Source organism: Cardiocondyla obscurior, linkage group LG05 (genome assembly GCF_019399895.1).
Source record: "Cardiocondyla obscurior isolate alpha-2009 linkage group LG05, Cobs3.1, whole genome shotgun sequence".
NCBI lineage: Eukaryota > Metazoa > Arthropoda > Insecta > Hymenoptera > Formicidae > Cardiocondyla > Cardiocondyla obscurior.
In genome coordinates this window covers 8,363,398-8,390,009 of record NC_091868.1, presented here as the reverse complement: position 1 = coordinate 8,390,009, position 26,612 = coordinate 8,363,398, and the positions used below count along the sequence as shown (strand labels likewise).

Sequence of the window (26,612 nt, the reverse complement as noted above, 5' to 3'; positions counted from 1 at the left end):
CCTATGTCATTTTATTCATTATTTTGCGCTTCAATTCGTGCCTCGAAAAAGCGCTTCGAAGCGACAAGGTTAAGGCAGTGGGCGCTGCGCGCGAAGCATCAGCGTGAAGGACGTCGCGGGACCGGCACTTCCGACGCGCTTCACTCGCCATCTTTTTCAGCGACGTTCAGCGGGATCCGGCGATCGCCATCGTTCCGAAATGACAAGATTACGAAGCGGATGCAGCGCCCACGGAGCGTCGTCATCCGACGTGTATTACTTTGCGTCGGGCATTTTCGATCCGGGCTTCCATTAAAATATTCTTCGGCGGGTTCCGGTCACTGTTATCGTCGGAGTGGGAGAAGATCCGCAGTGGGAGAAGATCGCCTGTCTTCTTCGTCGCGGCCAAGACTCATCTCGTTACGGATAAGTGATTTTTGAAGAACTTGAGGGATCTAAAGTGCGCGGAAACATTTAACATCGCGGCCCGTGGCGTTCGCCGCCTGGCGCAAGTTGTGTCGACATCGTTCATTCTGCCGGCAAGACTTGAGAAGAAAGGAGAAGAATCAAACGTAACCAGTTTCCTGTTTCGTGATCGGGAACGATTTGTGTGAAGACCCGGCGAGAACGAGCAACGCTACGAGTACCGGGAGAGCAAAATCAAGCAACAAATAATCGTTCGTCGCGCTTCTTAATTTAAATCGTATAAAATCGCCGCGATAATCCGCGACGTCGTTCTTTCGGTCGTTCGTCTCTCGTGTGATAGTGTTAGCGACCAGTGATAGTGTTTATAAAAAAAAAGCAGAGCAGTGTAATACAGTGTTAAGTGATGTGAAGTGCTGCAACACGTCGGGATGATCCAGAATGCTGCCACGGAAAGAAGGAAGGAGGGAAGGAGGGAAGGAAGGACGGACGGAAAGACGGACGTATGGAAAACCGCCTACCCCAACCTAACCGATGAAGACACCAATGTAAGTAAACTGGCAACACGCCTTTGACCATAAATCACTCAATTATATTTAATAAAACAATTATTATAATTATCTAATCTCCGAATGTAATAACGCGCGCAAATTAGGATTTTTTTTTTAACCACGCGCATGGTTTCTTTTACTAATTAATAAAAAATTGAACGGCAATTAATTCCGTGGAGAAAGCTCTGTTAATAGATTAATTAATTTTAATCCATGTAACAATTGTAGTACAATTTTACACAACTTAATTCGAAAGCTTAACTAAACGAACAATTTAATTCAAATATTTTATTTTCGCAACAGATAGTTTTAGAAAAATTATAATCAAGCGATGCAATTTTTATACATGCCCTCGCGATCTTGTTTCTTTTTTAAAAATATTAACTTAATTGAATTAATCTTCATCTTCGTCGCTGAAGTCGAATATATCTCTGTTCTTGTTTGAGTTGCTATTAAAATTAATGTTGCTGTTCACGTTTTTATTACGGGCGCTGTTTGAGTCACCACCGTCAAAGGAACGTCTGTGATGCCGGTTAAAATTCACGTTTGAGTTCTCATTAATATTGGAGTTGGTATTAGCGTTAGTATTTGCGCTCTCGTTAAGTTTGGGACTCTTTCTTTGGCTTCTTCGACTATTCGGATCTTTCGGTAGTAAGAATTGTGGAGCGTGATGATAAAGATCCAATGGTCTTCCAAGCATTAAAGGACTTGCGTCGATCGGCTTTGCCTGCAATAAAATAAAAATCTAAAATTGTTGATTTTCTAAATAAATTAATAGTAAAAAAAAAGAAAAATTATAAGACGGTCGTTAGAAGTAATTTTATCGATGAACAGACAAACGAAAATAATTATTCTTGAAATGTGTATTATTAAAAATTTAATTTAGTCAAAAATGAGACTTAACATAGAAACTCTCTATGTACTTTTAATACCTCGATGCTTTCGTTGCTGGACATCTGATGTTCGGCAAGTTGATTATACAAATTCTCGGCTATCAGACAGTTCAGCGTACTTTGTTCAATTTGATGGATAAACAAACGTTCGAGGCGTTGTAGAGACAATAAAATAGGGTCCAAGTAGAAAGATTTCCTTGAGTCAGCATATCTTGACAGCATAGCCAAGAACTCACGAAAATAATAGGGAAACGTTAAATTATGCACAAGATAATTTATAAACAATTAATTTTTTAAAATGTATTTAGAAGGAAAAAAAATGTAAGGAAAGGGGGAAATAGAAATATGTATTAAAGAAAAAAAAAAATCTGAATCCGTGGTTCGCTCACCAGACAGCAGAGTATTTGGCGCGAAATCATCGTGGAATACATAGATCGGTCAGTGCTCGAGTTTTCGTTCTAACTTCTGGACCGATCGCCCGTGCCGTGTATTCATATAGAAACAGCTCACGGTCACTTTAAAATTGAATTCGTTTGCGAATTTGCATTGAGCGTAATAAAAAATTGTTGGTCTTATTAACACGTGATTACACGAGGTGTTATCGTTAGCGGGTGCGCTGAATTCAATTTATTCTTTACGATACCAATTGTCAAATGCAACGCTATAAAGCGATGACATATGTGACACTATGAAATTGCGTTAAAAGCTTTCAAAATCGAAAGGCATAAATAATACGGTAGGGACATTACGTGTCGCTTTTAATCGGCCGTAAATAATTCAATAATCAAAATTCTATTTATCACTTTATTATCGTTCCTTTTTCTTAATTTCTTTTCAAACAATTACGTCGCGAAGCGATTTTTCCAGATAAGCAACGTATTCTGATTTATCGGAACGGGGACGATATTAATAATTACATAAAAATCGATTTAATTGTATAATTATTTTGTTGAACGACAAGCACGTCGATACGCCGAGTTAATAAATCACATTGAGAATATCTTTCTCGCGAATTTTGATCTCCACGTCGACGTAAGTCTTCCTCTTCATTATTATTCGATCTGGTGTCGTTGCAAAGTGATGCGGCATCGCGCTGGGTGTATTTTTTATTGGCCTAAGTCTTCTTTGACAGAATCATTTTCAGAAAGGCCATCATGTTAGCTACGATGTTTCTCGTCATTATCTCTTCGTCTAACATATTCATATTCGGTGCATTTAGGTTGAGTGCTTTCCGGGTGATCTTATCAAGCTCGTTTGCCACTTGCAAGACAGACGGGGCTATGTTACTTCTTCTGCTAGGTGATACGATAGGCCCAACTGCCTTCTCGAGATCGCTGATGATGCTCTGCGGATTGGTAACGTTATTCGTTTTGTTGTTCAAGCGACTTTCTATTATCTTCCATAACTCTTGAGCCAGTTCCTGCGCATTCACGTTCACTATAACGTTCACGTTCTTGTTCTCGATAATCGTTGCCGACTGCAAATTACCACTAAGGTTATTACCGTTGTACTATCAAAAAAAAAAAAGATTTTTTTCTTTTATTATTAATAAAAAAAAATTATTTTTCTCACCTTTGACGGAGATTGTTCCTCGGGATGCATCTGAAAAGATTTACGTATTAATTATGAATTAGAAGTAATTCTTTTGAAATTTATGACTGTAATGGATTTATCGTTATTAATTTATTAACTTGATTATTTTTACTTTCGCGCCGGCCACCGCTAGAACGGCCCACAATATTCGCAGGCACTTAATTGTCATAATGTAATTATCCTGGGCGTAATTTGTTCGGTCGGTGCGTCTCGGAACGGCGAATGCGTATACAATAAACCGACCTTTTATATGCGATAACCCGGCCGGTTCTGATGAAATTCACTCGCGCGGTTGATGGGCGGCGATATCGATACGAAAATTAAAGATCGTGCGATTCGCAACGTTTAATTCACACGATAGTCCGCAATCATTCGCGTGATGAATTCGAATCATCCGCTTGCAGATAATCAGTTTGCGAATGCACGCGATGATCGATCGATGAAACACCGGCGAGAGGTCTGAATTTGGCTTTCGTGAAATATATTTTTAAATCGCGCAACAGCTATTTTATGCTCTTTCTGCGCGTTTTGCCTGCACGATTATACGTGATTTGTGCCGTGATGTAGAAAATCGTACATTAGCTCTACCTTTAAATTAACAATTAATTTTTGAAACATGAATTCGAGTTATTAGAAACTGAGGTTTGTGGATTAACAGTGATGGTTTATAGTTTCTGTGTAGATCAATTGTCTTTATTCCTCTTTTTTTTTTGTACAACTGAAGATATTTCTTATTCTTTTTTATTAATTTTTATTCTGCGACACTGAACAGATATCTCAATAGATATTTAACAAAATCAAAGACAGTGTTAATTATTTTCTTTCATTGATAACTCCATTTCGTCGATTATAATCTAGATTTTCTTGAAACCTTTAAATTGCATCTTCAATTTCACCGTGGCTTTTCTGAAAAAAAAAAATATATTTTTAAAGTTGCTTGTTATAAATAATTATTAATAGTTATTATAAATCACTAAATAATATCAATTATTAACGTTAAATTCCTGACTCACAGCAATTCCATTTTTCCTTTTAATGAGCAGAATTTTTTTTATGGACATGTGTACGTGAATCAATTTTTAAGTATCGTGCTTTAAGAATCGCTGCGCGTGATAAAAGATTCGTCAGTGCGGTCTCATATAAAATCGAACTAATTAAAGTCGAAGATAAATATGTTCTGGTTAATTATCCGTGGCCAATTAATTTTTACGCGGAGGTTGTAAAGATAGCAGAATTAATTGTACAACAAACACACCTCAGTACTTAGAGTACATTTATTCACGCTTTTATATCCAGCTTAACTTTTGTACTTACTGTGTAATTTAAATCCTGTCCGTTAATTGCCCGTCCAAAATTAGACGCTATATTCGATGGAAAATCTTTATTTAACTGCTCGTTATAACGATCACTCGCCAAGTTTCGATTATTGTCTATTCTCTTCCGTATAATCGGCCAAAGAGCGTTAATTAGTCGATCGCTAATCTCCTGCAATTTCGCTTCAGATAGTTGCCCGTGCATATAATCTCGTTCATGATTTTCCCTCGATTGATTCATTCCGTTACCAGCAGATGAATTATCTCCGAGTCTTGTTGCTTCTTCTAGATTAGATTTTAATTTGTCCCTTGTATCCTCTGAATTTTCTGCATCGCCGAAAGTCTTGGCTTGATGTTCGGTACTAGTGACAATTAATGTGAATGCGCTGGACTCTAATTGATCAGGGGACGCCGACGTCGCGAACGTAACGCCCGTCGATTCACTTTCTTTAATTCCCTGAGATAAGTCTTCCGTAATTGAAGTTAATCGATCGTAATCGTGGCCCGTTCTAATCTCGCTGTCGTTGCGCTCATTTTTATTAAAGTCCAAGAATAATCTTGGAAGCGGAGCAGAAGAATCTTTCGTTAAATTACCAACGTTTATTAGGAAGTCTGTCGCTTCTTGATCATTTCCTCCAAATGCACCAGCTGTTTTACGAATATTACCTTCCGCATTGCTTGCCAGATGTTCCTGTCGGACATGATTTAAATGTGCAAGATATTTCTGACCTTCTTCAGCAACTTTCAATGGATTCTTAATAACGTCTTGGGATTGCGGAATAATTTTATTCAATAAACTCGTCGCGCCCTTTGCAGCCTCCGGTAAAACTTGAATCATCGACTCCATAATATTCTTCGTGTCCGACAAAATCTGATTCGCCACCGAGAAATTATTTGCGGCTCGCGGGATAATTGCGGTATTTTTAACAACTGGTTCTAAAAGTCCTTGGTTTACATTGCCGATTTTATCCGACAACTCCCGCGTGTGCTGCGTAATTTCAGACGGAATATGCTGATTCACGTTCTCGCGTACGTCACTAATAAATTTTGGAACCGCCTGTGGTAAATCTAGGCCGAATAATCGTTGACTTATACCGGACGTTGATTCTTGCTGGTCTCGCGGCTTTGTAAAAAATTTATTCGCAGTTCTGGTTAACTCATTTATACTTGATGTATTCGTAATATTTTTAATTAAGCCAATTTCATTATCTAGCTTCTGTTTACGCATAGTATTTTCTTCGTCGGTATTTCGTAGATTAAATGTGTCGAACAACTTTTGCAATTGCGAGTAAAGAGCGGTCTGATTTCGATCCGGATTTATATCGAAATCAGCGGGAGACAATTTTTTCTGGATTTCCTGACTTTTATCAGGCCACTCTAGGTCGGTTTGAGACGGCGATTGCGTCGCGACGGCGTCTTCGGTTGTTGAAATTGGTGGATTATTGTCGCGACTGTTGCAGTCATATTTTTTATCGGCTTCCCTTAAGTACGATAAACGATTTGCCGCGCTCGTTGCCAATTGTAAAAAAAGCTTTAAAGTTCTTTCATTTTGGGCAATTGAATCTGAATCATTATGCGCGGTATTCCAATCAATATTCGAAGGCAAAGAATGTACCTGAGAGGAAGAAAGAATTAATTAAAATATTACAGTATTTGTTGTAGAAATATTTTTTTTTTATTTATCTGAATATTAAATAAAGCGTGTAAATCAGAAATGGCAAGAACAAAGGAGGAAGATGCATATTACCTTTAAAAAATTTCAGAAAATCTACATCGTCGTCTCTTGCCCTTTGCCGTTTCAATTACAATTACTTTAGTATAATTTTTTACATCGTGCATTAAACACTAGCTTTATTTTCAATTTAGCAGAGCTCTTTTCTCGATTATATTAAAATTAGCTTTCAGTAAAATTAACAGAAAAAAAGGTTTAAATATTTTATTTTACCAATGGAATCAACGCGTTAACAACGAACAAAACTAAACTGCCCGGCCACATTTTACCATTTACTTCGACGGGTCTGAAAGCAGCCGCTTTAAATATGATCGTAAATTAACATTCAACACTTTGGACGTTGTCTGATTTTAATGACGGCTCTTAACGTATCACATTTTCATTTGCGCACCACATCAAACTTCAATGTCACATTATGGCAACTCGTATATTTTCTGCTCAATTACACACGTACAAATATTCAATCGGGTTGACCTATTTCTAGAATAGCGGCGCGTATCGCAATTGCACCTATTGATAAATGATATTAGTAACGATAAGGAGGTTTCTCGAAGGAAGAAACGACACGATTATTAATCGATCGGCCGTAAAAAAATGTCTTATCGGAAACGCGTTTGAAATATAATTTATAACGGGACCGGTGCCGTTTTCATGGTTGAAGACTCGCTAAGAAGCTCGCGCAAGTTTCTTCGGTGGGCAAACACTGCCCGAAGGCTTCCAGTAGCAGTGGTTCCTTCTTGACCGCCGTCTCGTAGTCTCTAAACGATATTTTTCCGTCGTGGTCGACATCGAGTTTCTTCAGCGCCAGCTCCGATAGATCCTTCACTCCTTCGTCCGGATCTTCCTCACCGGGCTGCTTCATCAGGCAGTTTCTACGGAATCGGTGTGTACTTAATTTGTTTTTTATTTAATTTAAAAAAAGAAGCGAGTTCGAAAAAATCACTTTACGGGAAATAGCGATTATAGGTAAAGCGGACGCAGTCACGTCGATGGGAATTAATAAGATCTTAATATTTTTACTTGAGCAATTGAAAGATCTCGTCTTTCGTGATGTAGCCGTCGTTGTTTAGATCGTATACGTGGAAGCAGAAAGCAATTTTGTCACGCAGGCTGCCGCGTAGGAACACATCGAGTCCCATGATCCACGGCTCGAGTCTGATAGCACCCTCGATCTCTCGATCCCAACAGCAAAATAAACGCTCCACCAGGATATCCTCCGTGATCACGTGAAACGTATTGTGCAGGAGCTCTCGGAAAATAGCTCTGTCGATTTTCTGGACAGTATAAATTTAAGATAATTTTCAGTTAATTGAATATAATTAACGAAATAGGTCGACATATATAAATATATTTTTTTTTTTGGTACAAATATATACCGGTAGTCAACTTTCGTTGCGTGCCGCACAATTACCTCGATAGCTGGCCTCGATTGTGGCCTTCCACCGGCAGACATTGATCGTCCAACTTGTTGTTGACTGGAATTGGTAGTTAATTTTTTATACAGCTTACAGAGATTATCCAGTTCCACCCTGCTGAGCGAATTAAAAAAGATTAAACTTGTGGTAACGTCCATCATAAATTTTAATTCTCAGTGAAGAAAATTATTCTTTCGAATTATCTAATTTTTTTTTTATCCCTCGGTTCGTGCATATTAAAATTATATTTGTCTTTTATTTGTCGTGAATAATAATAATTGAATGATGGCAAAATTCGAAAAATGATCGCGACTATCGCGTACGTGCGTTTCCTATAAACTCGCCTGGAGAATCTCGTCTTTTTTTTAAGGGATTCTATCACTTTAACGATATACGCGGAATTCCTGACGCCTCCGCCCTCCGGCATCCTTCTGCGACGTCTTCTTCTTGAGGACTCGTCCTTGCCGGACGCGGCGGAGATCTGCCGTTTGGAATTCGCCGACGCCTTACGACCGCTCGTCAGGAATATGGAAACGCTCTTCATGAGCGTCGTGCCGGCACGAACGCTTATACCTGTTCGACGCTCGGCGTCGGCGCCGACGCCGACGCCGACGCCCGGCTTCGACCCCGCAGTTGGCGTGACGCTTTGCCGTTCAGACATCTCTGTTCAGTGATTGAAAAGTACAAATTGATTGGAATTTAAGTAGTATAATAATAAATCGATGAATAGTATATAAAGACATACAGGACTCCGCGTTAACGTCACAAAAAATATAATATTTAAAATATAGAAAAAATTAAATATCGAGATGTTGAATTACAAATGCGAAGCGACATAATGAAGAGAAGCTAATCCGAAAGTAAGGGCTCTGAGTGGGAATTATAGATGAAGATGAACAAACGGAACGAGTCTGTATTTTAAATCGGGGTAATCATTTTGTAATAAAAATGTAAATCTGTTTAATAGAAGTAGATAAAAAAAATGTATGGCACACAGAAACTGTTACTACGGACCGAAATAGGCATTCAAGTCGATTGATCGATAAGAAATAATTCACGGGGCGAGGACGCGATGGCTCTTTTTTTTTTTTTTTTTTTTTCAGCCGAAAACTGTAAACGGCCAATAGTTGCTCGTCAAAAGATTGCCTCTCTCTTGCGCGATCGAACTATTATTATTTATGAACACATTTGCGTAATTTTATTGCAACGTTCGTTGGTTCGTCGTCCCTTTCGGCGTTTTCGTGGCACGAGTTCCGATGAATTTAAATCGAATCTTTATGCGCGCATTATTTGAACTACACGCACGGTGAAAGATAATGCCCTTTGCACGGAATGGAAAAATAATTTGAAATTTCTAATGCAAAGCCCGTGATGTTTTGTACTCTACTTTTAATGGCGTAGAAATAAATATACATTTGTTGCACGCTGAACATTAAAAAGTTCATGTCACGGAATCATTTTGCGAAGGTAAAATGCGAAAACTTTTCCCATTAGGCAGAAAACATAACTGTGTCTGAAACAAGCCAAGTTTCACATTATTTAGGATTTGCACGATGTGAATGTATGCCTGAGCAAGATGCGTAAAATCGAGGAAACATTCGAGCACATTTTTTATTCGCGTATAATTATTTTACTGAAGCTCACAATTTTGCATCTCCGTTTAATTAAAAAGCAACATGATTTCCAAGTTTTCACGAGCGATTTTGCAGCCAGTGGTTAGATCGCGCAGATTAAATACATTTCTTAACTGTTCAGCGCGGACCGTGTATCTAAATAGATATCTGAACTTTTTTCGTCGCGTACTTTTTTACTGTTGTGAGCTTGACCATACGCAACGGTCGCTCGACTGCCGAATTTGCCGGGCAAACCGGTTCTTGCCGCCCGCCGTCCACGCGTCCTCCACCTTGCGAACTTAGAGCTCGAGAAATTCCGGCCGATGTAAACACACGCACGTACTCACATTACCGCGGTGGTCGGCGTTATCAGCTAGAAATATTTATCTCGTACCTAGTACGTCTTGAGTGTAACATTTCTGGCTCGCAGCCGAACGATTTTGCTAGAAAGCCACGAGACGAACTACGAATTGGCTAGCTAATTATTAGGTTGCGATTGGAATCAATTTCCACTCGGATAATTTGTCTAGAAGAAGAAATAAAGCAATCCCCAGTGGTTTAATAAAACGTATTCGACCACTTTTGAACTATTCAATTACTTTTAAACGTGAGATCCGTTCATGCGAGTTGCAATAAAGCGAAATACAAGATTCCCTAAGAGAATTATTATCTTGAATAATGCATGTCTTATCTTCGAGCAATCACTCTTAACAATGTGTCTCGAAAATTGCTCCCGCAAACGCAAGAGAACAATTCATAACACGAAATTGCATTAAAAAAAAAAGAAAAAAGAAAAAAAAACCGAAATTAATATTGAGCAGAATTTTTTTCCATCGGTGCTACTCATTTTTTCTGGCACTTTACGTGAATTTCCACTTTTTATATTAAAACTGTTTTGTTTAAAATTACGATAGACTCGAAATTTCCGTTTGATTCCCATTTATTTTTACTCTACGCGAATTAATAAAGTAATTTTACGAACGAATGCAATTTCACGAAAGTCGAAGCTGTTATAAAATGCGAGCTACGATAACACCTCAAATTAGATCGTGCTAACGATAATTATTGACACGCGTGTTCGCCGTGCCTACGGAATCTCAATTTAACTTCTCTAATTTCTAACTTGTGATTGACGTAGCATGCATACGAGCCGTACTCGAATCTATATTGATCGGAACAATTCAGCTGATAATTAACACTATGATGGATTTTTCAGCTTTTATGAAATTATATAAGATTTAAAATAATTTAATTTAATTTAATTTATTTAAGAAAATATTATATCATCAAGGCATTTTTATTTTATTTCATTATTTCTGAATTTTAAATATTGTTAACATATAAATATTAACGATTAACATTCTTAGTTGAGTTGAAAGGTAATACTTTTAAATAAGCATTAACTTAATTTATTAATAATTAAAAAGTTAATATTGAAAAAGAAATATAATTATTAAGATAATTATATTGACGAAGTGCACTATGTGCTGCATTCGGAAGCGTGGCAGCCTCGGCAGTGGCTTTTATCTCCTTCATCATGCAATGATTAAAGATATTAGTGGAAGACTATTGAAACGAAATTCACCGCGTGCTGCTTGTGTCATATGCGTTTAATATAATCGGCAGGTTCAAAGAAATCAGGAAAAAACTTACCAATTAATGACAAAGAAGTGCTTTGTCGCGACAAGGGTCCCGTTGTCAGCGGCGACTAAGTTTTATCGACCAAACGTATCAGATAGCGTAGCTGAAAAACGTTTTAACACGATATCTAGCAACAGATTCGTACATCACAAGTGTATAAATATTTCGTGCCTAATACGACAGATTATTATTTCGACTGGATCAGAGAGTTTAAATAAAATTAACAACATTTATTTTATTTAAAATTTTATTGCGATCGTTCATGTTTGTTCATCAGCTCGTTAACCGTCGTCTAGATATAATGTAATAACATTCGCAATTATACGGAAACGCTACCCGATAATTAAAGCACCGTTGTAAGATTTCAAGCGTATTACAAAATCAACGTGTTATGTATTTTAAATCACTTAAAATTTACCGTCCTCACGAATTACATCAGACGTTTAATATATTGATACGTGTCAAGTATTTTTTTATAGCGTTTGATTTACATAGCCGCATCATTCTTCGGCTGGTCGGAGAAAATGTCATCACCGGGATTTACTTCGAAATTGGCCGCCGACGTTGAATAGTGTTTTCTGAAATTTAAAGATTCGTCATAAATTAGTTGGTGACGTCTGCATTTCTCATATTTGTTTTTGTGGCTTTCCTACTTGCACAACTTGTCTAAATGTTTTCGAATTTGCACCACTTGGTGTTGAATATCAATTAGCACGTTAGTCATCCGTTCCTCCGTTGCGAAAGACGCGGCACTTTTGTATCCTTCAGCGGCCCGTTCTGGAATTCATTTTAAGATACTCATTGTCTCTTCAATTTTGTGTAAAACACGTATGTAATAATTTCCGCGTCGTTTAAATTTTATTGAATTATCAATATTAATATTAATCTTTAATTCGAGTTATAATTCGAGTAGAATTTTCGATTAACTTACTAATTCGAACGTGCTCGCCAGTAATTTCGCCATCTTGATAGACGATATCAATCTCCTTTATTATATTAATTAAATCTTGTATATTATTTATATCATTTATCTTCATCGACAGATCGCTATTTATTGCCTGCAAGAAATTGAGTTTAGTTCGTCGCCGAGCCAAGTGTGCACAATTCTCACCTTCGATTGCTCTTCGACGAGCTCTGCGATAAACGAGCTCAGCTGATTTAGTAGTTGTATCTAAAATGCAACGTTGATTTTCAGTCTAAACGTAAAAATTACGCGAACGGATAATATACGTATAATTAATTAATATTAGTTAAATTATATTACGGTATGTTGATTCTCTTGTTTATTGCTGTCTTTGTTTCTGCTCATTTTGTAGACGAAGTTTACGAGCCTGCCGAAATTTTCTTCGTACAACGTAATTAGTTTCTTTAATTGCTCTGGCGTGTTCACGAAATTTTTTTCGCCTGCTTCGAAAGTGTTAAGCGATATATTATTCCTATAATAATTCGTCGGTGATTGTCGTAGGATATTTAATTTCTAATACAAGCCAAGCCCTACCTGTGTTCTCTTCGTTCGTAAGCGCGACCGAACGGCACCGCGCCTGGAAGAGAATTACATTCAAAGAGACGAGAGATATTTAAAGTACCATATAACATACATACGTCTCTAGCTTGTCGCTAAAAATTATTAAATGTAAAATCGTTTTCTTCGGCAGTAAATAACGCGCTTAAAGCTTTAACTCTGTAATATCCAACGCAACAAAATTACGCGATATATTCGTGAAACGAAATACAAACGGTTTATAATTTTTAATTTGCGAATAAATTCGAAGTACTTTGCCTTTAGAAACTTACTGTAATCGCGCAGGTGACGAATATGATTACGAAGATTTTTCTCATTTTGCGATTGCTTGCGAAAGATACTTCCACGCTTCACTAACAAATACTTTAATGAGCTCGCCTAATGAACGAAGCCGTTTTATAGACATCGCGCGCGAACAAAGGCATTTGCGTATGTGATGTTTTCTAAAACATCTGACGGAAACATCCGGCGAAAAATACGCGAGCATTGTCGCCGTGCATTTGAGAGCGCGCGTAGTCATGCAGGTGCATAGATCTCGCGATTGTTTGTCGTAATTAGATATGATTGCAGCGTAGATTATTGAAATTATTTTTGTCGTGTAAATATCGAATTAGTGTATATTTTTTTATTATAAAATATTAATATTCTCCCTGTGGAACGTAACGAATTATAAATGGGAAAAAGTTGACGTCTGACGCCGCTGCTCTTGAATTCGCACAGAATGACGATCATTTCCAATGGACGTCACGTTTCCGCGCTTAAAATTGAACACGGTTCGCGATCAAGGATACTCGACGACCGATTGGATCAAGCAATAAAGCCTACGATCGATTGTTGGAGCTACTCGTTAATTATAGACCGGTAAAAGAGGAAGTATCGGGCGCTTATCGCGCGCGTGTTGGATTTAAAATTTGCATAACGCGACGGCACGTTGAATTGCGGCGTTATCTGTAGTTTGCGAGATTAATGAATAATAATAATTTATTAAGTAACATCGTGTTAAAAGATTTTGGGATTAATCGGGTGGGCAAATCTTATATTTTATTAAAATAAATTTATTTCGCGTAAAGATACGAACATTCGTGTGATATTACACAATTATTGTATCACGTGAATCCGTTTTCTATGGTGGGCGTTACTTCAAGTCCTTCATCTTCCGAATCCACTGCAATCAAAAAGCATTAGCATAAATCACACGTTCATAAACAAATTTATTAGGTATATTATGACAAGTTAGATATACGCGGAGTTTCCTTTTTACGTTTTCAAAGCTACCTGCAAAATTTCTTTAATAAATTCCTGCTCAACATGTTTAACACGTTAAATGACCAACACTTACCGTTAATCATTCCGTTTACGCTTCACGACGCCATCAACTGCAAAGATACGCAAGATAGTAAAAAAAAAAAATAAAAAATAAATTTTTCTTTACTAACGCAATCTAAAGGATGACACTTTGTGCGTCACCGGTGACGCACTTTTAACGTGTTTAAGTGCTGTTAACAATTAACGATATTTACCCAGAATTAGCAAACGATTGAGCGAAGGAACCACTGCCGAATGGCGTGCTTATAGATCCGGCGTTAGCTGCACTACTCGCGAAAGAAGGATAGTGCGCTCCTCTTCCAAAGCCTCCGTGTCCAAAACCTCCGTGTCCAAATCCTCCGTGTCCGTATCCTCCTCGGTGGCCGTAGCCACCGTGATGGCCATGGAAGCCACCGTGATGACCGTGATAACCGCCGTGTCCGCCGAAGCCACCGTGTCCGCCAAAACCACCGTGTCCGTATCCGCCACCAAATCCGCCGCCGCCATAGCCACGCTTAATACGAGCAGATTCCGACGCGACTCCTTCGGCTACTTTTGAGTCATCTGAATGAGAAGCGTTAGATTCGAGTCATTATTTAATTAATTCAGACATGATATTCCTGAAATAATTCACCGGTCAAGTGCTTTCAAAATAGTCTTCCGATTTACGACTGTCAGAACGGTCCTCAATGCCATTAGAACACTATTAGAAAGTTTCTTCAATCTCGTAGTTTTACATATTTCTTAACACTGCATATTGACATCAAGTGGCGCATTTGCATAATAATAATGTTTGGAATATTAATATTATAAACAGTAAACCGGTTTTTTTTCTTTTTCTTTTTTTTTTTTTTATCAACGTTTGTTAAAATCAGTATCATAGATTTCAAACTTGAATGAAAAAAGGAACACGTAACAAATTAACACATGCATATGTATAATATAATTTGAAAAGAATTTTTTATTTAATTAAAAAAAACCGAATTTTAGAAGGAATAACACAAAGTATAAAAAAAAAAAAAAATTAAAATTAGACTCTTATAAATTCTCAATACAAATCCGGTAAAATATATAGTTATATGCCAAAATTTCATCTCTCACAACACTTTCGCGACCGTTTTCGTCTTTACCTCGAAGTTGCGGTGCGGCTGGGAACGCTGCCGCAATTGCGACGAGCGTAACGAGCAAGAAAATCACAATCTTTGACATTTTGCTGATAGCGACCGTACTGCCAAGGATATTCGGTACTAAATGACGACGAGAAAATCGGCCAGGCAGTCTTTATATACCAGGGACCAGTTCGGATTCTGGGATATCCCGACGCCGAGCGTTTACGCAGATACAAAACGAGTAGTTTCGGCCGCGTCGAATCGGCCGCATACCATTACCACAAACAAGCGAGCCTTTCCATCGTCGTTGTGAAGCCGATGATGCGCCGCTGGTGTCCCTGGGACTTCCTGCTCATTTTAAAAAAAACGCCATTTCGTGACAAGTCTGAGCGGATGATCGATCCAGCAGTCTTCAATATCACTTGATAAATCGTCCTTCTCATTGGTTCCCGAACGCAAGTCAGTCGTAAAATGTGGGAACCTCTGATGAAGATGATTGTGCGATTTTATTTTTGAATAGCAGAGTCTCGAAAAACGATTAGTTGTGTTAGAATCGTCAAAGTAAAGAGGGTGAATAAATAAAGTTTTTATTCAAATTTTTTTTTTTCTTTTTTTTTTTAATGAAGCAAATGAGAAATTGATGAACTTGATGAAGAGAGTTCAATGATTGACGCGACTACAATTGTGAAAAATTCGTACGAAGGAATAGACGTCTATTTTAGGAATCTTATTAATACTTAATTATCCGCATTATTTTCGGACGTTTCATTATACTTCTATATTTAGAAAGATCGACATTAACAGAAGATAAGCGATGTTACAAAATCCAGCATCCGGGATTCGGAGGTGAAAACACGTTTATAATTATTGACCCTTCCCATCTTTAAGCTTCTTACATTTCGCAGTTGCACAACTGCGTATTCAAAACACCATTTCTCGGACTTGTCGTCGCATATAATCACCTTCAGATCACATTCATTGTCCAACGTTAATTATACTCGAATACTGGAATAGCTGACTAGCTTAAAGAACCGTGAAATCTTGGTTGCCTAAGAAACATACATTAACAGTCAATTAGTGGCCTTGATTTTTCTCGGGACTTTACAGTCTTAGGTCGATGAACGAAATACACTTTGGAATTCCCGTCGGCATACTCTGTTAACCCATTATTACTATTAACACAATTTTTTTCTGTTTTACAATTAATTAAACAAATCACATAACTTGGTCGCGTTTTTTTATCTAGGCGAAATAAGAAAAAGAAAAAAAAAATCAGCCGACGTATGTAAACCTCGTACAAGTTTATTTCAGGCAACTGTTCAATTAGCATGCACTGTGAAAACTCATTACCGAATGGGAATTCCCATTACTATTCCGTTCTAACGTGGAGTGAAACCATTAGCATATTAATCATAATTGATACAAATTTTCGTTCGTGTTATGTGTATTTCGTCACTTGCCGCATGGGAATCACCATGAAAGTATTTTTATCCGAGAGATTTATTCGGGCTAAGAAGATAAAGTATATTCGTACAATAAATTTAAACGTTTTTTGCTTTACATTCGCAACAAAGTTGTTTTAAAGGTTACGTCACCCTTAAATTTGGAACTGGATATTATATGCACAACATTATTATTCTTTTTTTGAAGACGAACGATTGTAATCTTGCATGAAAAGTGCAAGGTGACCAGACAGATATCCAGACACGCTTCTATCTTAATCTTTAGAGACATAATTTCTTTGATAAGTGCAAAGTATAATTTTTTTCCGAAAGCGTTTAATAATTCAATGATTTAGAATTCTTTTTTTGAAATATATTAGCCAGTCTCGTCATTGCACTTAAATTAATGTAAGCTCTCTACGTAAAATTATTTTGATATAAATTAAATTAGTTAGTCAATTAGTGGTTCTTTTTAATTATATACTTTATTAAATTGGAAAAAAAAAATTTCGCCATTAGTACAAAAACTATTTAATTAATTCTACATTTATATGTACTAAATATTGCAACAGAAAATTACTTTATTCAATTTATTCTCGTATTCAAGAAATTGCTATTTTAACGTCGAGGATTTGTGTTTATGGCGACTTTTTAATCAGCTATACACATAAATTTGCGGCTAAATGTGGTAAAGAGGAAAATGTCAAAATGCGTAATTTAATTACATATTCTAATCCATCGCATGTGTCACTATTTGTTATATACGTATAACTACTTTTTTTTTTTTTTTTTTTAATCATTAATTTATATTACAGACGACTAATAATGCACTCTATTTTGCATGAGAATTAAAAATGCAATACGTAATTGGTCGCGGATAGTTTTTAGAGTGCACGTCAATAATAAATGTGTCTCGGCTTTGGATTATACCTTTATATTAACATTTGGTGCTATATCATACATTTCTGAAGCTTGTATTTTCTCGAGTATTTCTACATGACTAACATGCATGATTGTATCTTCATTTTAGAGGTCTCCGGGCATTCAGTTTTCGACTCTCTGATAACTTGGATTGCTTTAGGAATCATTCCTTATATGGCTGTATGCGTCGTTTCTTCCTAACGAAAAAAATAAAAAAAAAAAAAAAGAAATACATATAAAAATGTCTTAGGTTTTATAAATTTATTTTTATATATTTCTTTTTTTTATAGCGATTACTCTTAAAAGAGAAATTAAATTAAATTTAATGCGTCCAGGTTATTTTTAATAATTTAACGAAGGAGTGTTTTAATTAATTGAGTACATTAATTGATGTTGTAATTAATTTTCTTATAAAGAAGGTAAACAGGTTAATTAATATAAACTTACCCGGTAGGTGAACCGCCGTAGGCAGTGGCTACTGAGCTGGCGACTCCGCCTTTTCCTGTGGAGTAGCTGTTTGCAATGGCAGTGATGGTACCAGGAAGAGACCCTGAAGACCCGGCGCGAGTGGCCAATCTCGGGAAGCTGAAGACCATAGGGAAAAAGTTGTTCAGGTGAGGATATTTTTGACGACGCCTGTTGCTCTTAAAAGGCACGAACGGTGCGGCTGGTTCATCGTCTTCCTCGTCCGTTTCGTCTTCGTCATCGTCGTCGTAATCGGTATTCGTAGTTGCCGGTGTCTTATGAGTTTTCTTAGTATGATGCACTTTCGGCCGCGTTACAGACACTTCCGTGGCTGCGATCGGCTTTTCCGCAGGCTGCGCGATCTCTGTAGTTAAAGGAATATGTTCCGATTCGTGATGTCCCTGCAGAAATAACGCAAAAATTTCGTAAAAAAAAATATAAACTAAATCGATATTTAGTAACATATTTAAAAAATTTTTTTTTTTTTTTTTAATGCGTTTTCGCGAAATTATCGTACCTGAGGAGTTAAAGAACCTTGATGGTGGTAATGGTAATGCGGCTCGTCATGATGAAACTGTTCGTTTTCATCCTGATAGTGATGTTGCTCTTCCTCGTGACGATGCACTTCGTTTCGATGCTGGTGATAATCGTGTTGATGATATTCGCGTTCTTGTTCCTCCGCGGACGTCGGGGCCGCCTGCGCTTCGGCGCTGGACACTTCGGGCTCCTCGACCGGCTCCGGGCCATTCTTGAGATGCGGTACACCGCCAAAGAAAGCTTCGCCGCTTACCGAGTTACCTTGCGCGAAGACGCCCGTTGCCTGGCCGTTATTCGTGCGACGTATCGGTCTGTAATAGCCGGTGAACATCATAGTTCTATGGGGATAAGGGCGCAAGACCGTCCTCTTTTCCCTCAAAAACATCACGGGGTTGCCGTAAGCGTCCATCGTGACGGAAACTGTAAACGATACAGATTGTTAATTAAAAATAGAAAATTATATTATTTATTATAAGTTTCTAGCTCGGTTTCTAAATTTTTAGTCTTACTAGGCTCGGCCGGAATCACCCTCGGCTCCGCCATCGCAGCGGTCGACGCGATCGCAATCAGAATAAAGCTAATGTATCCAGCCATTTTCAGTTCCGACTTTAATCCGTCTTTGAGGTCTTAATAGCGGTCCCTTTTTTTTTATCCCGAATCACCCGTTCGATCCGAAATTTTTTGACTTTCTCGCGCTCGAGCGGTTTTCGACGAAAAATCCGGATAATTGAGCGGTACACTTCTCACCGATCTTGATGCACCAACTTTTTGCGCGATGCTGGTAGTCCTTACCGTCGCAAGCTTTTATACCATGAAGCACACGAACGTGCAGGATAATGGGATTCCTTGATACGGGGGTATGGGATGGGTCGGATTCATTGGTGGACACACGGGGGATACGGGGTCGAGCCGATGCCCCTCCAAGCCTTCGTCAAGTGGTCACTTATACGGTCAGGATCACGGTAAAGCAAACGCACGCATCGTCGAGCGCTACGTGATCGCCATAACCGATGCTGCGAGTGAATTAATTGTGATTCGCGTCGATGACAATCTGAATTCGCAGGATCGAACCGATATGGGGAACGATCGTGATGATCCGTCGATCAAGCTCGATCACATGCACTTCTACGCATGTAAATGACATGGAACTGTCGATGGTTACGCATACATAAGTCTCGTAAAAATAAGTTTTAGATAATCATTATGTATGGAAAAAAAAAGCAGTGCTTTAATTACAATCTTTGAATGTAAGAAACGTATAAACAAAGTTCTTAAAAATGGTAATATTTTAAGCAGATAGTAATAATTTAAACTTTAGTAAGTAAAATAAAAAATTTTGATTATATTCGATAGATTTGAAAGCACGTACATTGTGAGTTTCTAATGTAATTCGTTTATTAGTTTTTTTTTTAAACGATACCGTGGTTAGTGACGGAAGAGGACATTAAGCGTCAAATAAATTCTGAATCAAAAAGCACCGGGTTGATTCGAGGCTTTTTGCTCATGACTGAAATAAAGTGTTTGTAATGAATTCGCTTGGGAAACGGCGGGAATGTGAATAGGCGACGGTTGACTAATGCGGGAGGGCCGATGGCCCCTCACTTTTCCTCTTTCGCGACGTGAGTTACTGAGTCACCTCGATCAAGGCGCGATAGAGGAATCTAACGTTCCAGACAAACAGACTCGCGGGCAGCTTCATGCATTTTCAGTAAATTCTAAAAATATGTGCGATCCGAGGACCTCAGAGTATTTTCCTCGCCCGTTATTTTCTCCTCCAATAACGTTCGCCCTGTTAAAGTTTTCGGACCGACGATAAAATTCGAACAAAAATTCGATACAACGGCGCAGAAAAAAAAAAAATTAATAAATTGTATTAGATGCTCGGACCTACTAAAAAAATTAAAAATTTAAAGTGGAATAATAACCGAGCCCGACTGCGAAGACGGCTTAGCGCTCCGGGAAGTTACGACCGAGGGATGCGCCGTTGCATTCGTCACAAACATAAAACACGAATAAAAGGGACACGCATAGAGAATACGTCGTCTGTAGGGATCAGATAATACCGTGTCTGCCTCTGCAGCTGAAAATGATGGAAAGCAGTTGAAGGGAGACTGACGTATCAAGACTATGGATCCGACTATGAGCGCGCTTTACTATTCCGTACACGAAAGCCATGGCCACCACTGTTGGACTCTTACGGACTCCTTGAGCATCCCCGAAGAATTATCGTCACCTCTGACCAGCCGTACCCGCTCGGACGGGTATGACCGACATAATATTAATATTAAGAAGATCCCCGCGAGCGGTGCGTTGGGAATTACGTCAAGCTCGCGTCATTATTTGCGGACGGATCCGGATAACTTTGCATAAACCGCATCGAACCGTTTGTTCTAAGAATAAATACGATAGGACGAAATTTTTATCGCGCCCGGTATAAAAGCGCGGGGAGCAGCGCGTCCGAAGAACGCGCTGCGGAGATTGATTTCGATGCTCTCCGAGAAGAAAGAGCCGGCGACGCATAAAAATTGTTTTCGGGAGAATGATGTACGAATTTTGCGATACCAGCCGCGATACGCTTATCCCCTCGAACGTAAGCTACTTTTTGATCCATCTGGTCACGCTTGAAAATACGGTATACGTGACTTGAAAAACGGTGCGCTTCAGGGTTGATTCATGAAACGCGGATGCACTATACATATAACATCTGCGATACCGGAATACGAGCGTGGCAATCGGTAGGCCGCTTGACTGGTAAATGTGAAAAAAAAATTCTAATCTGCGAATTTATTAGAACTTTCCAACTGACGCGCCGACTGAGCTATTAATTTTGTATTAAGTAAATAATTAATTAATGAACTTGTTTGAAGCGGCGTTTGGAGACGACAATTCAAGTTCAGTGACCGTCTGAGACCGATTTAACCGAAGCGAATACATTTTTGTAGACAAGAACGGAAAAACAGGTGCGTCTAGTACCGTTGAATCACAATTATTCTGAGTCTTCTTTGAAATTCGCGAGGCATGCCAATAATGCATTGTTCGTTAAAAAAAAAATATAGATTTAATTGCATATGACATACTTTCCATTATTACAATTAATTCTTGCCTCTAAGATCATTATTTTATTCCGGAGATTCTTTTTCGTCGAAATGAAGCAAGATATTATTTTTATAAACGATCGCAGCGATATATTTATACATTTATTTCAGAAATGTATTAAAAATTAGTTTGTAGATTGTTTTAATCATATATTATATTTTATTTTATTCTAATTTATTATTCCACGATATTTTTAGAGTAGATTGTAGTAATTTTTTTCTTTTATTTTGCGCGTGAAGTTGCGAATTCTCTTACGACTGTTTGCTTATTCGTCGAACAATAAATTCATATCTCGTGTACGGAGCCAGCGGAATTAAAAGCAACAAAACCCAGAATTCCCAGGATTTCAGCGGTACACTTGACTCCTACTTTCGCGAATGTCTGCGCGGTTTTGCCGACGGAATCTCATTTGGTGCCATCGCGCAAGCTGAATTAAGATTAGCCGATGTCGAATTACACGTGCTATGCAACGGCATACGTCGAACCGCTCACGCCGCGACAAGCTGTCGAAGACGTGAAACATACAGATCGTACTACTTTGGTAGCCTCGCCCAACTTGAAATCCTGTCGAGCGATCGGCTGGCAAGCGATGCTCATTAATTCATGACGCATGTTAAATCAATGAGCGATATGAATCTGTCGCCATCCGTTCGCACATTAATTCTGAAGTGAAGGGATTAAGTCAAGTGCGATTATTACTAATAAAGCAGTTGAAATTCACGTCTTCAATATGACATAACGCTACTTTTATTTATTTATTACTATTAATTTTTTTTTTGTAACAGCTATGTGCACTTTTATTGTACTTTTTATTAAAATTTAGAAGTTAGAAATTTTTTTTGTAATTATCAGACTGGCATATGTCTATTGGAAACTTACGTCTCAGCTTCCACAAAGCGTCATCTCGAAACACGAAGATATCCACTATCTTATTTGGAAACCGATCACGAAGCGTCCGGTAAGTCCGGTAAGTCCGGTAAGTACGGCGGGTTGAAAGACCGTGTAACATCTCGCCTGAGTGTGTGGATTGCGTTCATTTTGCAAATTTTCCAAATAAAACGGAGGAGAGATTCGTGCTGTGTCGAATCGTAGTATAAGACGTGTTGCCTTAGACGTGCATTTTATTCAGTGGCGTGGGACTTTGAGGGAAAGGAATCGAGTAGAGGGAATTTTAGATTGAATAGTCGTCGTCGAAATTGTGGCAGTTTTTTGATTTTCTTTTTTTAAATAAAATAAATGAATGTACTGATTGTCGAGATTCTCTGGTTCGAAACTCAAGAAAACGGGGCTAAAACGGCGTTTATCCGCGCGGTCAGTCTAATCCTTTAGCTGCGCCACTGACGTCGGCAATCAGCAGTCAGCGGATCAACAACGTATAACCGCGCTTGCGATTTAGTGTCCGGCTTTTCCATGGAAGACATAAAATAGTCGCAGGTGCACTCTCAGCCGACATAAAAGCCCGCAAACGGTATACACATACGGCAGGAGCTACGGATTTTGCATCGCGATAAAGGTTCGATGCAAATGCGAGATCGGGTCGAAGACGAAACACCTGCACCGGTCCATTCTCTTCGTTGCTCGAGGAAATTGATCGGTCGAATTTGTATTCACGTCGTGGGACGCTACTTCCGGCCTGGATCGACGCATAAGATCGAGAACACTTCGGCCGCAAGAATTATGCGCACATCTGACAACGAGCTGCTTCGACATAAATCAACTCCTTGATTCCTTAAATTATTAATAATTACTGTATTTAATATATGACAGCTTAACCGTAAATCAAAATTTAAAGATCTCCCGGCGTCCAATTGGTTCGAGGAAAAGCGAAGATTCCTTTGCGTAACATACGCAAGCAAACAACACGCGTAACACGGTATCGTTCTTTGAAGACCAGAATTTGCATACTCATTTCGCGTCATTATTGGTCATGCTTATTAAAGGTAATGCGAAAATATGATTAACAAAATAAAGACAGCGTAATGCGCGTGCCGCAGAATAATGAATGTATGCGACTTCGAGAAGACATTAAATAAAAAAATCTACGACATTCTGGGAAATATCTAAGGATGGAGTCTATGGAATCCGAAAAGACGTCGAAAGTTCTCAAGGCAATGAAACTGATATAATAAATGAAAGAGATATTACCATTAAATGAGTTGAAATGAGAAACTGGGCAAATAAATGATGTGCCTTGGACGTGCGTGTCACGTGCCGTGGGTGCATCGTGTGGCAAAGTGCATCGACACGATGCGCGGCGATCGCATGGCGATCGTGCTAGCGGCTATCTTTTGAATGCGAGCTGCCATATTTCAACCAGCCGATCTTTCTTTCTTTCTTTCTTTTTTTTTTCTTTTTTTCGGTTCGCATGTGAACGCGGAATGCCTGACAATCGTCCAGCTATTGCGGCTATCGTATTGTGAGACCGTGACGTACCGTCGTCAATAAGGATGTATTCATTCAAAGAAACCGTATTCAAATTACGCTCGTCAGTGTCCTGAGAAAATTTACCATGTTATTTCCTTTGCGCTCTCAAAAAAGAAATCCGTACTTTATTGTGTGAATGTACGTAGGAAAAAGATTTATATTAAATCTACTTTTTCGCTTCAATTTTTGATAGTAAGTAAAAGAAAATTTCAAAATTTACATTATTATAAGATCGCTATTTCGAGTTCGTAGATTTTAATTCTAAAATAAATGTTATATTATTAGAACCACGACAAGTTCCATTTCGCTTTATTCGTATATTAGATTCATAATATACGAAGTAATGAAAGATTAAGAGAAAAGTAATTTTTCGAATGCACAGTGATAAAACTGGGAAGTGTTATGACACAGAAAAATTTTTATTATCCTTTTTGTTACATGAACCGTGGCCTAAAAATTCATCGAAATAAGTGTGATCACAGATGAGGGTGTGGAGGGTCGTGCGGTTGTCCTCGGAGTATAAAAATTTTCACCGTTTCCGAGATTTCAGCAAGTATTCCGCGACGCCCAGATCTAAATACCTGAAATTAATTAAATTATTATGTATGTATATCTTCTTGCACAGAAATTGTTTAACTAGCAGTTGATAATATCCAAAGCTTCATATATTTTTTTCTTTTTTTTAATTTACCTTGTTCGCGTTGTAACAATGCCACGTTTCTCCCTTTTTTCCGGCGTTATACGGCTTCCATCGGCGAAAACGAGTCTGGACGCAATTGCAGTCGGTCTTTCCGGTGGACCAGTAGTTGCTGACGGCACATTCGAGAGTCTTTTACCTTGACGATTTTCTTTTGATTTTCTTGTGATATATAAATCCGACGATACGACAACTTCGTCGAACGTTTGGCCGAAAAATGCTGCGCAATTAAAAGGAAAATAAAATAAATTATTCGACAAATTATTACTAACAGCAGGACGTAAAATTTTATAAATCTGTACGTGCTGCATTTCTAAAATAACTGGATAATCTACTTTCACTTACGTTTTTCATTAGACGCTGTCTCTTGTGCATTGATCATGACGCAGACTGAAGTGAAGAGTAAGAGGGCCAAAATTTTTATCATTTTGCAACGGAAAATTTAGTATGTCCAAAGATCGAAATTTTTGTTACCCTGCGAAGTAAAAAATAGATGGAGATGAAAAAAATTATTATTATAAAAGACGTGTCCGACGAAGCATTCGATAAAATTTTTTTGTGCAATCAGCCCGAACATTTGCATCATTCAAAGATCCCTTCACATACCTATACGATTGGTAACGACACGGTTCGCTTATTAAAAAAATTATATTAGCACACTTAAATTATAATTAATATTGAAATTGTTTGACTAACATCTATCTATTTAAATGTGATTGCTCCATCGTCGACACACGTATGAAAATTAGAAAATCAATCGTACAAAGCGTCAAACCCACAAATAAAATTAATTCTTTTTATTTCTCTTTGTGCAGAGTATTTATATCTATCGGATGGCAAAAGCCACCGATTTCGATTGCACAAAAAATTATGCTCGCCCATTACCGTCATTCCTGCGTCATGCTTGAGTACTCGAGAATTTCGAACATCCGTTAACTTGAGGTAAAATCATTAAAAGACCTTCCAATGACTTCGCAATCACCATTCGTAAAAATATGCAAGTTCGACGAATTACTAATCGAATCACTTTCTAGAGTAGTCAGTATTGACAGAAACTTACGTAAAAGCAGCAGATTGTGCAACTGAATGCTGTTATCGCTGTTTAATGCGCAATTATTTTACAGCGTTAATTTCTTAGATACTAATTACGTACGAGAATTAATATTTTCCAAAGAATATAAAAAATACATCGAAAATCCGGAAACTACGAAAAATGTATTAAAAACAAAATTTAGAAAAAAATTATCCGGACTAATAATACAAACTAAAAAGTATAATGATCTTTCAAATCGCGTGCATTTATAGAATATTATCCACTTAATTTCTTTTCAATCAAAATTTCTCTTTTAAACATATAAATCTTTTTTTTTCTTTTCTTTTAATTATTAAAATTACGCGCTGGTATTGCTTTCAATTTAACAAACACGTTTAGAAACGATACGGTTTGAAAGAGTAAGAGATCAAGGAAACATACGGAACATCGTATCGCGTTGAAAAAAAAAGAAAAAAAAAGAAGTCGTACCGAGTTCAGCACTACGATTAACTCTTATCACTGTTATCTCCGCGCGTTATTATCTTTGACTTTGAAATGCCAGAACGAGCCTCCGTACGCGCCGATATGTTTCCTTCACTTATTCGTAATGGACCTCGGGCTTAACACTTATGATACTTAGCTGTACGTATCTCGACTTACCGGCGATAAGTTGAGGATATACTTTCCGAGTCGACAACCGCACGAGAAATGCGAGCACAATGACGCGGGAGCCTTCAAGAAAGCATCGCGGATTTGCTATAGTGCGTGGAGAACAGGAACAGACCCAGGGATACCATTGGGAGGTGGTGCTTTAAAGGCGTCATATACTGTAGTCTATTGCACTGGCCGGACCACTTTCTATTTCATTTTTTTCTTCTCGATTATTTCCCCCTCTGTCTCTCTCATTT

The 26,612-nt window shown here is 38.1% G+C and overlaps 5 protein-coding genes across 8 annotated transcripts; all 5 read right to left on the bottom strand.

Moving 5' to 3' along the window:
- Positions 1–1,347: 1,347 nt before the first annotated feature.
- On the bottom strand, positions 1,348–2,382 carry LOC139102823 (basic-leucine zipper transcription factor A). Its single transcript, XM_070656967.1, has 2 exons — positions 1,856–2,382; positions 1,348–1,698 (listed from the first exon to the last, which is right to left on the bottom strand). Exons 1-2 carry the CDS (start codon positions 2,066–2,068, stop codon positions 1,348–1,350), a joined length of 564 nt encoding a protein of 187 aa, XP_070513068.1. The 5' UTR covers positions 2,069–2,382.
- A 4,005-nt stretch (positions 2,383–6,387) lies between these two features.
- On the bottom strand, positions 6,388–8,632 carry LOC139102490 (calaxin-like). The gene is made up of 4 exons (XM_070656407.1): positions 8,244–8,632; positions 7,896–8,013; positions 7,505–7,758; positions 6,388–7,356 (listed from the first exon to the last, which is right to left on the bottom strand). The coding sequence occupies exons 1-4, from the start codon at positions 8,558–8,560 to the stop codon at positions 7,134–7,136; spliced, it is 912 nt and encodes a 303-aa protein (XP_070512508.1). The 5' UTR covers positions 8,561–8,632; the 3' UTR covers positions 6,388–7,133.
- Positions 8,633–13,709: 5,077 nt separating this feature from the next.
- LOC139102677 (holotricin-3) lies at positions 13,710–15,361 on the bottom strand. Of its 2 annotated transcripts, XM_070656762.1 has the most exons (4): positions 15,111–15,355; positions 14,196–14,544; positions 14,015–14,051; positions 13,710–13,840 (listed from the first exon to the last, which is right to left on the bottom strand). In XM_070656762.1, exons 1-3 carry the CDS (start codon positions 15,187–15,189, stop codon positions 14,048–14,050), a joined length of 432 nt encoding a protein of 143 aa, XP_070512863.1. In that variant the 5' UTR covers positions 15,190–15,355; the 3' UTR covers positions 13,710–13,840; positions 14,015–14,047. The 2 variants fall into 2 exon arrangements, with proteins under 2 accessions (XP_070512863.1, XP_070512862.1); XM_070656761.1 differs by lacking the exon at positions 14,015–14,051 and having other exon boundaries at positions 15,111–15,361.
- Positions 15,362–17,060: 1,699 nt separating this feature from the next.
- LOC139102624 (uncharacterized) lies at positions 17,061–20,101 on the bottom strand. The gene is made up of 4 exons (XM_070656678.1): positions 18,964–20,101; positions 18,435–18,874; positions 17,900–18,318; positions 17,061–17,649 (listed from the first exon to the last, which is right to left on the bottom strand). The coding sequence occupies exons 1-4, from the start codon at positions 19,046–19,048 to the stop codon at positions 17,616–17,618; spliced, it is 978 nt and encodes a 325-aa protein (XP_070512779.1). The 5' UTR covers positions 19,049–20,101; the 3' UTR covers positions 17,061–17,615.
- A 4,271-nt stretch (positions 20,102–24,372) lies between these two features.
- LOC139102617 (uncharacterized) lies at positions 24,373–26,497 on the bottom strand. 3 transcript variants are annotated; one of them, XM_070656670.1, is made up of 4 exons: positions 26,365–26,497; positions 25,017–25,146; positions 24,666–24,891; positions 24,373–24,555 (listed from the first exon to the last, which is right to left on the bottom strand). In XM_070656670.1, exons 2-4 carry the CDS (start codon positions 25,096–25,098, stop codon positions 24,504–24,506), a joined length of 360 nt encoding a protein of 119 aa, XP_070512771.1. In that variant the 5' UTR covers positions 25,099–25,146; positions 26,365–26,497; the 3' UTR covers positions 24,373–24,503. The 3 variants fall into 3 exon arrangements, with proteins under 3 accessions (XP_070512771.1, XP_070512773.1, XP_070512772.1); XM_070656672.1 differs by lacking the exon at positions 26,365–26,497 and adding an exon at positions 25,732–25,880; XM_070656671.1 differs by lacking the exon at positions 26,365–26,497 and adding an exon at positions 25,557–25,690.
- Positions 26,498–26,612: the final 115 nt, after the last annotated feature.